The following is a 15,630-nucleotide window of genomic DNA, read 5'->3' as shown; positions in this document are numbered from 1 at the left end:
AAGTTCAAATTAAGCACCTGTATGACAAGCATGACTGATATTGGTACTGATCATAGTATTTGCAAAGAACAATGGTTTAAGCCATCTTATGCTTAGCTATTGGAGATAGGACTTGGGTTTAGAATTTGAAAAGGAGGAAACTGGGTAGGAGTGGTTATCAGTTGTGGAAAGCTACTTGCATTTATAAGAACAAGAATACACAGAAACAGGTACCAAAAAAAGAAGATATCAAAAGAACCTTTTCCCAAATCACATTTTCATTTATTCCATTGAAAATTCATGCAAATATCATTCAAAGTCTTTTGCTTAGAAGCTTAATAAATAAAAAAACTTTAAAAATGCACTGACTTCATTCGTCCTTTCCTTTTAAAGACCTCTCACTGGTATGACAATCACAACATTCAATACATCCAGAAGAAGAGTCCTACCTGTCCAAGGTAGTATCAGATCTGTATCGTCCAAGAACACCTTTCTGATCTTCCTTTCCATTTGTGCTACTGCTATAATAAAAAATTTAGAAATGCCACTTTGGTCACTGATTTTATTAAGCAACTTTCATTAATGAAAGACTATCTATGTCTCAGATTAAAGTATCATACAGGGTTTTAGACCATCCAGGTGTCAACAGATCAAACTCTGGATCCACTGCAGTGATCATTTATTGACACTGGAGTCAGATTTACAGTGAAAATATGTATAGACTAAAACTGAACAAAGCAAGTTCTTTGCTTTGTTCATGATATAGTAAAAGGATACTCAGGTTTTTTTGGTAATATAATTAGAAAGGTGCTCAGATACTCCACCATACCTGTGTAGGCTATCTTGGGATTTGTACTGGTTAAGCACCGCCCTTCCGTAGTTTTCATCAGCACTTCAAGCAAAAGGAAAACAGTAAGTATTAAAAATAGATCACTTTTTCTTGGCAAAAGATATTCTGTTTTCCATCAGATTTCACAGCTGTCCACTACCACTGTAATTGCACCAGCTGCAGAACTCTGCAGTAGAAAACTCCAGAAATTTTGGAGTAAGAGTTATCTCTTCCTACAAGCTGTTCATGGACCAGATAATGATAACATGGTCTCAAGGCATTGTTTCTGCTGTAATTTTAGTCCTAGTTTACACTAGAGGAAATTTAAACTGATTCTGCCTTAGGGTCCTTAAAAGAACTTGCCAAGATTTATAATCCTCTTGCTTATAAAAAGATCATAATCTTGCATGTAAAATGAAGGATTTTACTTGTAGGGCAGAATTTCATTAAATACTCAGCACTCAAAAGTCCCAATGAACAACAGTCAGTGAATATTCATCAAACTAAAACTTCCAAAAGGCAATCAATACCTCATAAAGATAAATAAATAAGAGTTATTTGATTGAATTCCCCTAATTTGGTTGACACCATCCATGCAAAAGTAGATGCTCCATGCAAAGGTACATGGCATACTGAACTAAATATGGAAGAAATGCATTTCACGTTTTTCTTACCTTTCCTCCTCAGGCTTCTTCTTTATCCAGCTGTTATCTTGCAAAAGGGTCCGTCGTTTATTAATATCATGAGTAGCCTGTTGTCTGCTTTTGATTGCAACAGAGGGGCTCTTCTTATCTGCAAATGCAGAGAAACATGTCTTGAAAATGAACATGTAGAAAAATTTTGTCAATCTAAATTATTATTACATCGGTTGAAATAGGTAGAAATTTAAAACCAATTGAATTTTCAGTTATCACACCTGTTTAATCCAGATTGCTTCCTGAAAAGTTTGCAGTTTCACCTTGAAGGGCCCGCAGAAGCCCAGCTTAGCAAACTCAATTCAGTTTCATCCTTAATATGAAAATGCTTTGCCTGTTTCTAATGTAAACACATTTCACAGATCTGATAAAGCAATTATGAAATTTGCATACCACAGTAATCCCAGGAAAGTCAAACTAATGAATCCTGTTTCCTGGGGTGTTGTCTGTGGGTTTTGTATTTGCAGATGTGAGACAGGATACAAACTTTGAATGACAGCTAAACTTGAGGTGACCACGTGGCACTCCTACTACACCCAGCTTAAAATATGTGGATTTTCATGTTTCTCGGAGTCAGACTCCCTCTGAAGCTTTTTCCTCAAAGGCTGAATAAACAGAGTTTCTTTACTAGTCAGTTACTTAATCTTAATCTGAACTTTGATCAAAGCAATACCTTTACACCAAATTTAACTAAAATTGTTGTATGATTTCAAAGGTTATTTGGGAGAGACAGACTGACATGCTGAACAAATATGGAAGCCTTATTTACTTTTGAAAACAACCTAAAATATCTTTGTCCAACAAGGCTGATATTTAGTGTATTGGGAAAGTAACAGTATGATGTTCAATTGATTTGGGAGAATCTTTTGGATTCTTTTTTTGGGAGAATATGGATTCTTCAGTGTATTAGAAAGCTGATGTTTATCTCCTTTGTTTTTTTCGTGAGAATTTTGGCTCTTTTTGCAAGCAAAATATGCAATTACTATTGCTTAGCATTATAAGTCCACCTAAGTTTCATGTCATCAGCCTGTTTGAGGTAAGAGGAAATATTTTTTTGATATCTTTAACATGGCCTATTAAAATGATAATATAGAAGTTAAGACCAAACAGAAATTCCATCTTTTTAATTGCTATATTTGCCCCAAATTTTTCCAGAGAAGAGAGGGTGAAATATTAGATATGCAAAACCTTTATTAATACAACCAAATAATAATTTAAAAAAATGTGGAAAATACAAAGGATCTTGTGTTTTCCTCTAAAGACCCTCATGGATTTCTCCATTAATTCCTCACTCTCTGAGCATTCACGTAAAAGGATTTTTAAAGTTCAGGAGACATCACTATCTGGTGTTCAGTAACTAGATTGTAAATATTGTGTGCAGAAAGAACATGCTCCAGAGAAAACACATGCAGACAGTAATATATCATTTTTCAGAGCTGTGTTTTGGCATTCTGCTCTGATTTATAAGAAAATGTACTCCTTGTATTTAATACAAGAACTTCACCTGTAGTGATAACATGAAAAAATGACAAATAGCTACACTGAGTGGAAGACCGAATTGTAATAAAACATCAAAACAATTATCTTTCGTGACAATAGCCAAGAGCGAATTTTTAAATACTTTTTTTCCTAAAAGTAGATAAAATAGAGATAAAATTCTGTAAAAAGAATAAAAACAGATCTGTAAAAAGAAATAAAATTCATTCTAAAAATGTATGAATGTCTCTAATTCAAACTGTGCCTGTTTCAATTCCCTATAGACATGTCCATCCTGCCTAGTGAAAGAGAAGGAATGAAAGGTTTGGACTCATCACTGATGTTGCCTAGTTACAAATGTTCTCTGGTTCTGTCTTGGACTTGCTCTCTCCAAGACTGAGGTGCTAGAGAAGTGTTTTAGGAGCCATGGCTGTGATAGCAGAGGTGTGTGCTTCCATCTCTTGGCCTTGATACCCAGGTTTGGCTTTCTTCTTTTTAAGCAGCATAGATCCAGCCAATTGATGAATGATCAGGGACAATGCTGTTTGTAAGAATGCGCTGAAAATCATGGTAGATTAACAAAAGCTAATCTATCCTCACTGCATGAATTCTGCATCAGCCTGTTCACTGCCTATTAAGCTAGTTTTTATCTTAAAAATATTTATTAAAATCCGATTTTAAAGACTTCAAAAAAATGATAGCATTTCAGGCTTGCCTGAATAGCTTCAGTGGGTTGTCAAAAATCACTTGGATTTCTCAGAAATCATGGCTTTTTAAATTGCAAAATGCAAAGAATGTTTCATGAAACCTTGTGTAAAGCTGGTAGCCCAGCTGGTAGGAATATATATTGTTTTCTTGTCAAGAAACATTTGACAAGTGTTTAGCAGATTAGCAAGCAATCTGCTAATGCCTGAGGCCCTGGGCTAGCAGAAAAGTACTCTTTTCTGGCCTAATGAATTTTCTCCCAAGCTTCAGCTAAAAAATTAAACATAGATCTGATCCAACAGATTAGGTCACACGAGCACAGGCAGATGCAGCTCATCCCTGTCTCTATTTGACAATAAAAATTTATGTCCTTAATGCAGCAGAGCCAAGCAGCTCCCTGCTGTGTCTATGTGAATTTTGGTGCAGTTGAGCCTGGCATATCCCACCCGAACCAGGCCCTCATGCATCTCAAAACCTTTCAGTCATTAGAAATACTTTGGAGGTTCAGGAAAATGGAAAATTTCATCATGTTTCTAATTTGCCTCTGGTTATTTCTCTGCACAGAAAGCAAATTCCAGCCCTCCTCGAGTTTTACTCCTCCAGAGGACTAAACAATCCTACCAGACAATGATTAAACAGCTTTTTTCTCCCCTTCCTTCATTCTAATTTTCTCAGTTTCTCCTCATTTTCCCTGTGTGAGTCAAAGAGATGGTGGGGAGACCAGTGGATCTTCCCACTGCCCTTGCAGCCACTTTGCTCCTGCAGCTTTTCCATGACAACCACACCACCCTGTCCTCACCACCTGGCTCCACCACACTCTGACACCCCATGGGATGTTGTGGCCTCAATCCCTGCCAGCCACATGCACAACACCCAGAGTCTGGCATCTAAAGCAGGTCATGGTGGCCCTGGTCACCCTCCTGCCACTGCCTGTGAGGGAGATGTGCCAGGGGCACGGAGAGGCCTGGACAGGAGCGAGGCCTCAGCCTGTAGTGCCCCTGGAGCAGGAAATGGAGGAGACTCAGTGTTACCTCCTTGATTAGGAGACTGTTTCCGTATGTTGAAAGCTGACATTTGTCCTGTGCGATTGTTCCGTCCTTTTGCGGGAATCTAAAAGAAAAAGTGACAAAGAAAGGAAGTCAGCGTTGTCAGCCACATTAGGAGTCGGCCCCAAAGGCAGGTCAGGTTTGCTGTCCACTTTGGTCATCTCCTTGCACAAGTTTAGTCTGACAGGCTGGAATGGCTGAGGGCTGCCCACAGCCATGCTCAGAGTAAATCTGGTGGCTTTTCCCTTTTTCCCTTTTGCCTGGTGACAGCTCTGTGCATCCCTGCCCTTCCCCTCTGCTGTCACCCTGCCCCTTCCCTGTTGGGAGCTCCTGCCCTGGGGACACTTGGTGTGGTGGAGCCCTCAGGGCAAGAGGAGCAGTGCAGGCTGGGCAGAGGTGACAAGCTGCAGGGGAAGATGGTGTCAGTCCCTGGCACAGCACCCGGGGCACACTGAGCTCCTCCAGCCCTGCTCAGGGGTCAGTCAGGCTCAGTGGCCAGCAGCTGATGCAAGGGGCAGGACAGAAAGCAGCTCTGCTGCTCTGCAACAGTGCTCAAGTCACTGACTTCTCCCCTTAATTCAAATCAGCTTAAAAGCCTCCAAGACTGATGATTTAAAAAAAAAATCAAAATTGGGAGTTGAGCTACTCAAAAGATTTAATGTTTTGCTTTGAAAGTGGATTGTGAATACCAGGATTCTTAGAGAAAGCATCAAGCAGAACATGACGACATTTTAATGACAGAAAATTTTCCTTTAAGTTAAAAAAGCTCCAAATGCTAACATTGACTTTGGAGTTTGGGCAAAACTGACCTATTGGATTAATTTTTGTAAAGCAGCATTTTCCAAGAAAACAGTGCTGTGCTGGAAAGCTCACAACCAGCACCACTGTCAGGCTGCTAAAATTTACAGAAGCATCAGAAAACTGACAGAAACAGTTCTTAAAAATCAGAAACATTCCTGGTTCTCTGGATGACAGAGCTGTCCTTGTTTTCTTTTTGAAGATGTGAAGTGTATTGTTCACATATGTAAAATAGAGTGGCGATACCAAGGCCTGTGGCTCTTTCTTTACTGATGGAAGGTGAAGCTTTTGGATTCTGGCAAAAGCTTAAGAATAATGCTTACACTTACATCCACAATAAAACATTGTGGATGCCACAAAGGATTGAACTTAAAGCAGATTTTTCTTTTGCTGCCCAACTATTACTAAAAAAAGCTTATGGTTTAAAAAAAAAAAAAACATAAAAAGAATCCCAACCAAAAAATAGCATCTCAAAAAATATCCCAACATAAACAAACAAAAAGAAGTATTAAACAACTAGAGATCTTTCTAGAAAGTAAAGATATAAACAAAAAAACTAACATTGCAGTCTGAAGTCTGCATGTATCTTAACCAGTTGTGAAATTCCAAATATTTCTTAGAGTTTAAAATTCTGGCATTTTGAAAGGCTCCTACCCGCATTCCATTTTTTTTAACCTTAGTTGTTGGTATCAAGCAAGCATTGGCACAGTGTGTGTAGAAAACATGTGACTGCTGGATCGGGTTCCCACACAATAAAAATATGCTCGGGGCTATGGTGAGGCTTATTTATTTTGCAATAGGTTATAAAATGCCTTTTAAAAATATTTATGTAAGGTTTTAAGCATATATGATCTGAATTTCCTAGAAACTGTTCAGGTAGGTTATAAAGCAATCAGTTTTTTTAGGTAGTTACCACTTTCACTATAAATTTTCCTGAATTGTCCCAAGATGATACAGAGGCCTCTGGTTTACTTTTTCAGCTTAGGTACAGCTGGACATTTGATGCAGTCATTCCCAGGATAATAGAAAGTTTGATATTTCAGTACATTTTCAAGCAATGAGAATTAGAACTTCTTCATCTCAAGAAGTAGTAGTTTGCATAGAAGGATTTTGGATTTATTTTCTATTAAGTACTTTTAAAGCCATTTCCTAAGGGAAATTAATCATACAACTTTGAAAAAGGAGACTTCTTTTGTGAAAATTAAACGAAATTAAAAGCAACTATAAAGAGGTTTGCAACTCCTCTTGTATCCATAAGAGTCCAGTGTGTTTGTTTCATCCTCCAACATTTAATTAATACTGGGCTTTTTCTCATCCTATATTAATTTTTTAATATTTTTAGGGCAAAAAAATATTTCTGTTTCACATGTGCACAGCATTCAGAATAAACTGCTGCATAGTGTCCTAGCCCAAAAACAGTATGCATAAATGAATCTAAGAAACAGGTACACTCCCTTTTACAGTCAGCACTGAAAATGTGCCAGGTAGTCTGAAATTTTAAACCCAAGCATTTCAGCCCTACAGAATACTGCCATTTTGTCCTTAAGGCTTTCCTCTTACCTCTGAGCTTTCAAGATGTATATCAAAGATTAATTCATTAAAATTTAAAATGCAAATTTAAAAAAAAATTACTTTAATCTGTAGCACAGACAATCAAGAATCATCAGGGTAAGATTTACATGTTAGGACTTAGAAATGAAAAGAATCTTGCATGAAGAGGCAGAATAGAGCTCATCAAAACATTTTTCCTTGGCCTTCACTATTTTGAACTGTGTGTGTTTGTATTTGAAAAGGGGAGTGGACTAGAGATTATGAGGATCCCATTAGTTTAAAAATATCAGCTCATAAAAATCTGGAACTGTCACGTTTTTCACATAGGTCAGAGAACAGCTCATCTTCAGACCATAGGGAGATAAACAAAAAGTTTTTAACTTTGTAAATGAGATTGTGAGAAAGCTGAGTTATAGCTTTCTGTACTATGCTGTAGTAGTAAATTATGTTCAGACATTTTTAATAAGATCTGAACCACCGAAGCAAAACAACTCAGCTGGAATGCAAAACAGAAACAAACAGGAATGCAACTCCAGTGTAATTTGAATTTAAAAACAGCGTCAGGAAACTCTAAACGAAAATTAAAACTGCCCTGGCCAGTCCAGTAAGCAGCTCCTAAATGGTTTTAAGACATGCCAGTCCTAGATTCAGATCCTCAAACATTTTGTGGGAAATCCAAACATAATCCCAATGAAATTCAGAAAAACTTCAGACATGGCTTCAGGGAACGTAAAGGTCCATCTAACCTGCAAGAAATTCTTCCAAAAGCAGCACAAGTCTCTAATACTATTTTTATCCCAAATACCTATATTTACACTTCTGCATCTCCTTTTCATCTCCTGCAGTGACTGATCAGCAGAATACCTCAGGCCTGCCTTAAATTCTGAAAGCCAGACCTTCTAGTTTTCAGATCATCTGACCACACCCATTCCTCCACCACAGAGTCCTTTTGCCTTCCTTCTGCTCTTGGCTGTGGCTGTCTGTGTGATTAGGCTTCACACATATGCATTGCTGTATTTAAAAAATACATAATAATAGAAGCATTTCCTGTAAGATTCATGTTTTCCACATCAGACTGAACTAGTTCCAACACAAAAATCTTTGCTCTTTGGCTTCTAGCTATGACAGTCATTAAGACCTTATTCATAAGAAGACAGTTGATATGTATTTTGCTTCTAATAAAACAAGATTAATTTCCACAGCTTAGAGGCAAGAGGCCTCTGCATTATCTGTATAATAAGGAATTCAGCATAGTAAATGTTGAAGGAGTGTCAAGAAGGATACACCTTCTTCTCTTTTTAGTCAAAATATTTGTTTTTATACTGAGACTTTTCATATAAAGCATTGCCAAATTCAAACGCCTAAAATGTCAAATTTCCCACTATTATTAATGAACTGGGTGATACAAAAAGTGGTAACTGAACAACTGAGTTAAAAAAAGGAATGTTCCAGAATTTGCCTGTCATCCAACTTCTCATGCTGTATTGCTAAACCAGCCTCAATTGTAGAGAAGTTGCTGGGATTGGCATGAGCACATTAAACACCAGCTGGAATAAACGGGTTCAGTATATGGCTCTACACAACCACAGCTTGCTGGCTGCTGTTTGCGACATGATCTTCAAGTTCCAGCTTTCTGAAAGCATCTAATATTTGCCGTGCGAAAATAAAAATTGGCCTATACTTTGTTCTTTCTTTATCCCAAATATGAAGCTTGCCACCAAAATTTGATTTTCTTGAAGAACTTTTCTGCTCTGAACAAAGCTGAACAGTCAGTATCCTGTCAGAAACCAGAACTCAAAATTGTAGAATCATTCCATTAGAACTGAAGACTTACTTCAGCTCTACCTTTTGTTTTCCCTTGTAACTCTTAATCTCAATTCTATAGTATGTGGCTTATCTTTCATTTATGTGAGTTGAATGTAGAGAATACCATGGTTTAAAGAAAATCACATTTGGTCTGAATCACAGTTATGAAAGACACAACAGAGTTTCCTTGCTTTCAGTTAACAACTTTCAAGTCAGCAAACTTCATTATGTCCTCCCTCATTTCTCTTGAATTTAGTGTGAGCAAGCAACTGAATTAAGTAATCCTGACTTGATACAGGATAAAGATTTCCAAGCCCTACTAAGACACTGAGGACACACATAATTGCAGCTTTTCTTCTAGACAAGTACCCATAATTTTGTGAGGTAAAATCTTACTGGTCTGGAAGTCAATAGCAATTTTGCTGTTGTTCACATCCATCCTTTCTCCCCTCAGATAAGAGTGCTGTGACTGGGCTGTCAGATCTGCCTACCTACACTTACACTCAAATAAGTATTTCCTGATTGCAGATAGAGGCTGTTTTGCAAATCACTATCACAGCCAGAACCATTCAAGGCTGTACAATCCTTCATAAATCCGAACTTGTTATTACAGACAAGAATATGATCTTTTCAAACAGCTTTAAAGGCCCCCTCTGTCAGGTGCAGATCTCTATATATAACTGTTGCTCTAATTTCTTCCCTACACAATTGCATGTAACATGATTCTGTTTGTTTGGCAATTAGCTAGTCTTTTTGTCCTTTTGCTGAAAACTACATTTAAAAATTGCTACATTTATTTTACAGATATTAAACAATCACAAAAATGTGTTCCTAGACAGATTTTATTTCAAGAGTTACACATCAGAGCAATAGCCATATAATACGTTTGTGAACTTCTGAAAATAACACATTTTTGTGTTTAAATAAATATTTTACTCTACCATTTTTTCCACAGAACTAATAATACAGAAAAGAATTCACACAGAAAACAAAAATAACGTGTATTTGTGTGAGAAAGAAAGGCAAGATAGGACTAGAGGCCACGTGAATATATGACAGCAATCATTCACGTATTTGTAGCTGAAAGAGCTGTCAAAACTGGTTTTTCAAGATGTGGGCGGAGGAGATTCTGTTTTGAAAGAAGCTGTGGAGCTGTCACTAATGTAAAATCAACTAAATCACAATCCAAATTTGTATGAATTTTCAAATTAGAAATACTCATTCAGTTGTAAATATAGGTTTTTTTTTTTAATAGAGTGTAGAAAAGGGGGTGATAATTTTAATTTTCTTTATTCAGCTTTGTCATTCAATTCACTAGATTTTTGATGAAGAACACTTCCTGTTTATACATGTGTTCAGGTCATTGTATAGCTAAGTCCTTGCATTTAAGTAGAATGGGTATTTTTGCAAAGGTGAAAATTAAAGGCAACTGTTGTTTTGGGGTTGGGGTTTTTTTCCCCCAAAATAATAAAAATAATTCAAGAAAATTATAAAAGAGTAAATGCTCATTAGTTTTAGACAAAAAATCCAAACAATGAAAAAAAACAAACAAAATTAACCGAAGAGCAAAAATGACATTAAAACAGCAATTCATGAAAAGTGGTCTGAACAGTGAATTTATCAGAGAATTATCACTAGAATAAAATACAATTAGCAATATAATATAAATAATGAAATAATTAATATGGTCTGGACAGAAGTCAGAAAGTTCTCAGGAATCTGAACACGAAAACTGTATAACTTTCAGAGCTGCATTTTCATAGTCAAATTCTTCATACTTCTTGAAAATCAGATCCTTTGAAATGGCATCCTAAACTGGACAGTAAGAAATCACAGAACAACTGAAAACGTAGGAATTTCCCAACATGGTAGGGAACAGTATAAAACCAGAACAGTTAACACCCTTACCTAGGTATGGCAGAAGTTCGTGTCCTAGTGTGGCTCAGTGTGGTTAGTCAGCCTGGAAGGGAGGCGCAATCAAAGCAGACTGAGAGCTGAACTGTTCTTCCCCATCCAGCTGTCTGAAAAGTCAAGAGATTTCTCCTTCAGAGGCTGAGTCACTTAAGGAGGAGGTAGGAGGTGTGGAAAAGGGTGGCACCTTGTAGAAATACCAGATCAATTAAGAGTACGGGTGAGTTGTTGTCCTTCTGTGCTTGCTGTTCTTTTCAAGTGCAATAGGGCTGGGTTTCACAAAATGAACTGCCTTCACAGACCTTGAAAACAGAAAACTAAACAATTACCATTTCGAAAAATATGCTAGAGTAATTTGGTTTTTCCACAGAAATACGTGTTGCAGAGCTATAGGGCTGTCTCTCAGCCAGAGTTGCAGGTATTTACAGGGATGAACATGAAGAAACACCACATTTCACCAAAGAGAAGTTCTGCAGAAGTGTTACGTGGGTATCACATGCTGGGATCTGATCTGCATTATTTGCACCGTTTGGGTACGTGGGCAGAGGCAAAAGATCTGGGGGGAAATCCCTCCCACGTGAGATCTTGTTGCATGTCTCTCTTATCTCTGCACATTTGCATTTCTCCTTCTGTACTGCCAGCAATAAACAAAGGAGGGAAGAACTTGTGTTCACTTTTTTTTTTTCTTTCTTTAAAATGGCTGCAAATAGATTTGTAGGCTAAGAACTGCCTTACTGTTAGTAAACACAGCAGTATGAAATCAGTACTTTTCTTATAGGTATACTGTGTACAATTCCGTGCTTTTCTTTAAGATACAGAGGCTGGTTTTAATGTATCTTGTACAAGCCCACCTTATTTTATATTTGGGCAGCTTTTGAATTGAAATATGTGAGAGATCATTTAGCAACCTTTAGTCCTATTATCTTTTGTGAAAATTAAGAATTTCTTTGAACACAAAAAGGCAAACTGGCATGAATTAACTTAGTAATAGCCTGTATTTCTCTCAATGGTTACCTTTTCATAGGCTTGGTACTTAGTAGTATGAAGTTATTCTCCAAACATTGGTTCTATTTGATAAAAGACAGCTGATGAAGCAGAGCAGCAGACAAGAAAATACAACATATTACACTAATAGTATAAACTATTAACTACCACAAATCTCAGAATTAATGAAAATAAGCATGCACACATTTCTAAATTTTGTACATCTCAGGGTCTGTGTCTCTTCAAGTCAAAAATACTTACAGCAGTCCTGGAATTTTCAGGTACTATGTGTTTATCTTTTTACAGTCAAGAAGAAACTTTTGTGAATACGTGTCTTTACAAACACATTGAGAATTTAGTTGCCTCTGATATGAAACAAATATCTTTCCCCATAAGAAATGAGGAATTAGCATTAAATGGGAATTAGCTTTAAAAAATGTACATACACTTTAATTTGAAATTGACATCTAGCTTTTATTCACAGTAACACCTGAGAGTAGGAAAATCTTCTTTTCGAAACACTTTTCTTTCAAAATTCAGGTGCTACGTGATATGAATTTGTTATCAGTTTCCATTCAACCAGACAAGCCCCACTTGTAAATCAGAGATATGCTTAACCTGTCTCACAGCACTACCTTCTTTCGCCAAAGTGTTTGGGAAACACAAATAGAGATGCAAACAATACAGTCTGGAGAAGTTACATTTATATTTTCCTGTATGTATGGCCTTTGAACACAGAGAAGAAACTTTGGGGCAGAGCAGGCCAGTTCTGCTACCCCAAATAAGCCCAAGGCTTATTCTAAGGCAGTCCTTGCTAAGTCTTTGGTGTCTGGTGTGGCAGAGTAGACAGCCTATAGGAAGATGCATACATATGAAATTCCAGCAGTGGTGCTGACCTCAGCCTAGGAATAAAGCAGGCCAGCTGTCTTTTAGTGACAACCACTATATTCATTGGATAGGGAATTTTTGGTGTTAGTTATGCTGATTACTTAATATTTCAAAGCTGTAAAAAATAATACAACCTTTTTTTAGACTGAAGTAAATCTGACTTACTTATAAACAGTCTGTCTCATTTTCTGTGTTGTAACCACATGCAAATAATGTTCCTAGGGAATAAAGAATATATGATGCAGTGATGTATATCAGAAATTGAACAGTTTCAGCATAACCATAACAATGAAAATGACATAACTATTTTCCATGAAAAACTTCTCATACTCTGAAGAAATTCAGCTTTCAGAAATTCAGAGGAACTCAAACTTTGCCCTTGGACCTCAGTATAACATGTAGCTTATTCAGTGTCATTAAAGTCAAAAGCTTATAGCACCCTACAGTGGTAATACATTACCATACTTCCCAACTCTCACAGTTTTCTGAACAAGATGATTGTGTTCAGTGTTCTTAGCTTCAGCTTATCCACTTTTCTAGACATTCTATGTCCCTTGACTGCTAATAAAATACATTTTTCTCTACATTATTTTCTTGTCAATTTTTGTTGGTTTTCCATTTTTCAGTACAAACCCTACTGCAAAATATTGTGCTACCTCCACATCTTTGTTAAGGTTTATAAGACAGCATAATGAAAATAGCATAGTGTAGCCTAGCTCTATTGAGCTTTTATGTAGATTCACAACACAGAGCTGGGAATGAGCAGTGACTCAGAAGAAAATTTTTAGACAAATAAGGTTCTGTGACTCCTCCCAAAAAGGGAAGAATACTTTACTGAATATATTTTTTAATACACTCAGTCCTCCAGAAGAGAAGTCCTGTAATACTTCAGACTTTCCAAGAAGGATAGGTTAACTGTGGTGTTATGGGTTAGGAGATTCTATAACTGGTATGTCCAAAAGATTTGACGACAGCCTAGCAAATAATATTCATTTTTTTTAGTTTCAAGATAGGTTAAAGCAGCTACATTTAAGCTATTAAATGAAACATACCAAAGCCCATTATCTGGCCTGAGGACAAGGAGCACAGCATGTTCTGTACCTGTATCACTAAAGTTGCTTTTCAAAAAGAACTGTGTGGTCTCATCCACACTCCTGCTGAAAGCAATCCAGAGCTTGTAACAGGGAGATCTGTCCATGCCTAAGTCTTTTTTCAGAGACAGATAATTGTCATTAACAATACTGTGTCAAGGACTGTGTGTGATAATAATATGGACAAACAGAGGATATTGCTCAGGTCCAGATCCTATTCCTACTAAGTTAACTAGTATGGTCCTAATAATTGGCCCTGATTTCTCCAAATTTAATTGTGTTCAATAGATCTCGTGTCAAAAGATGACTAAAACTAAACACTCTGAAACACATAGATAGGTTTAGGCAGTGGATGGTGCAAGGCAGCATTTAGCAAACTAACACAGCTTGTTAATGTAATCTTTATTGGGGATGTTGGTTGCACATCTGTGCCACCTGCACATTTTTCTTGCTTAAGCTTAGTGTCAGCTCACCTATGTACATAGACAGCAGTTCCAACAGGTTGAGTCAAAAGGGAAGGGGTCACTATTGCAAAAAACCCAGTGCAGCAAATAGAAAAGGAAGTGATGCTCATGCATAGGATGACACCTTCCTCTTGAAGGTGACTAACACACAGCCTGCTCCTCCCTAAATTCCCAGTCCAGCCCTGCATAAAATAAGCTGATGGTTGAGACCTGTGTTAGGTCTTTATACAGAGTTACTTTTCACTCTGGTCAAAATAATTAATCAAGATAATATATTGCCTATGGGTAGGCATAGGTACCTTACCAAGAGGTATGTGTGACTCAGAACCAGATTATGAATGTCTCTATGAATCTGAATCCCAACATTCATGGCTGCAACACAAAGGAGAGGGAGAAATAAGTATGACTTTCTCCCATGGCCGGTTATTCTAACATTATAAATTCCCCCTGAAGATTCTGGTCCTCGTGCTCCTTGAAAGACAAAATAAAATAATCTAATATGATTCTATCATTAGATCTAATGATACTAATGAGATGGAAAGGCCTTTTCTTAATGGGCTTCCTTACTCCTTCTAGGATATGGGTTTTAAAGGTAAATAAACCATGTCCTGGGCTTCCTTGCAAAGGGCAACTACTGGCAGTGTCAACTACCTGCAGTACTTTGTAACAACTTTGTTCTTTCCTTTATGCTCAAAAATTAGAATTCTTCTGCCTAATTCATGTGCAAGGCTCATGCTTTTACAACCCAATGATTAAGACATGCCTCTGCACAGGTTTAGGTGCAGAGACCATATGCGCAAGTCAATGATACAGATTTATTTGAACAATGAGTGTGAGGTAGAGAGATAGAAATAAATGGAAAAGAGGTGAAGGGGACAAGAGGGATGGGGGGAAAAAGAGAGAGACAGAGAGTTAGAGAGAGGGTCCCAGGCTTGTTCAAAACTTTTCCCCATTTATACATCTCTTATTAATTAGAATTCTTTCTCTATTGGTTAAACAATCCCCTCTACTCCAAAGCAAATTAGTCTGCATGCTCAGTCTTTCTTTTGAGTTGGTGGGTTTCATGGGTCAGTGGGTTATGAGTTGATTGTCATGATCTCCCCTGTGAATTGTGTTTATTAGTCTTTCTTATCTTGGGAGGTATGCCAAATGTCCTTGTAGCCTGTAGACTCTGCATTCTTTGTGTCCGCAATCAGTGATACATTTTTCTTCCCGAGCTTTGCTAACCTCCCCCTAGGCCTGAGATCACTGAAGTGTGTCAAGCCCTAAACTTCAGCAAGTTCTACAGACAGGTAATTTATCCTCCAGCACACAGACAACAGTACTACCTTTATCCAGCCCAAGTTCCAGGTATCCACAGAGACATATCTGGGGGGCCTTGGTGGCCACTGGTGGTCTCAGATGCCA

At 37.4% G+C, this 15,630-nt stretch overlaps 1 protein-coding gene across 8 annotated transcripts in view; it reads right to left on the bottom strand.

Annotated features, from left to right (window-relative positions):
* SCEL (sciellin) overlaps positions 1–15,630 on the bottom strand; it is a 68,792-nt gene that overhangs the window by 36,864 nt on the left and 16,298 nt on the right. For 4 of the 8 annotated variants that reach the window (XM_059466688.1, XM_059466693.1, XM_059466695.1 and 1 more), the window contains exons 2-9: positions 14,528–14,595; positions 12,834–12,886; positions 10,984–11,098; positions 10,794–10,906; positions 4,716–4,794; positions 1,483–1,600; positions 809–871; positions 429–500 (exon numbers count right to left, since the gene is read on the bottom strand). In XM_059466688.1, the coding sequence (XP_059322671.1) occupies positions 429–500; positions 809–871; positions 1,483–1,600; positions 4,716–4,758 (296 nt within the window). In that variant the 5' untranslated portion in view covers positions 4,759–4,794; positions 10,794–10,906; positions 10,984–11,098; positions 12,834–12,886; positions 14,528–14,595. Of the gene's footprint in view, positions 1–428; positions 501–808; positions 872–1,482; positions 1,601–4,715; positions 4,795–10,793; positions 11,099–12,833; positions 12,887–14,527; positions 14,596–15,630 lie in introns of all 8 variants that reach the window. The other 4 variants (XM_059466690.1, XM_059466689.1, XM_059466692.1 and 1 more) reach the window with 4 other exon arrangements.

The sequence above is a fragment of the Ammospiza nelsoni genome, chromosome 2, assembly GCF_027579445.1.
Source record: "Ammospiza nelsoni isolate bAmmNel1 chromosome 2, bAmmNel1.pri, whole genome shotgun sequence".
Lineage (NCBI taxonomy): Eukaryota > Metazoa > Chordata > Aves > Passeriformes > Passerellidae > Ammospiza > Ammospiza nelsoni.
Note: the sequence above shows the minus strand (reverse complement) of the source record. Positions and strands in the feature narration are given on the sequence as shown.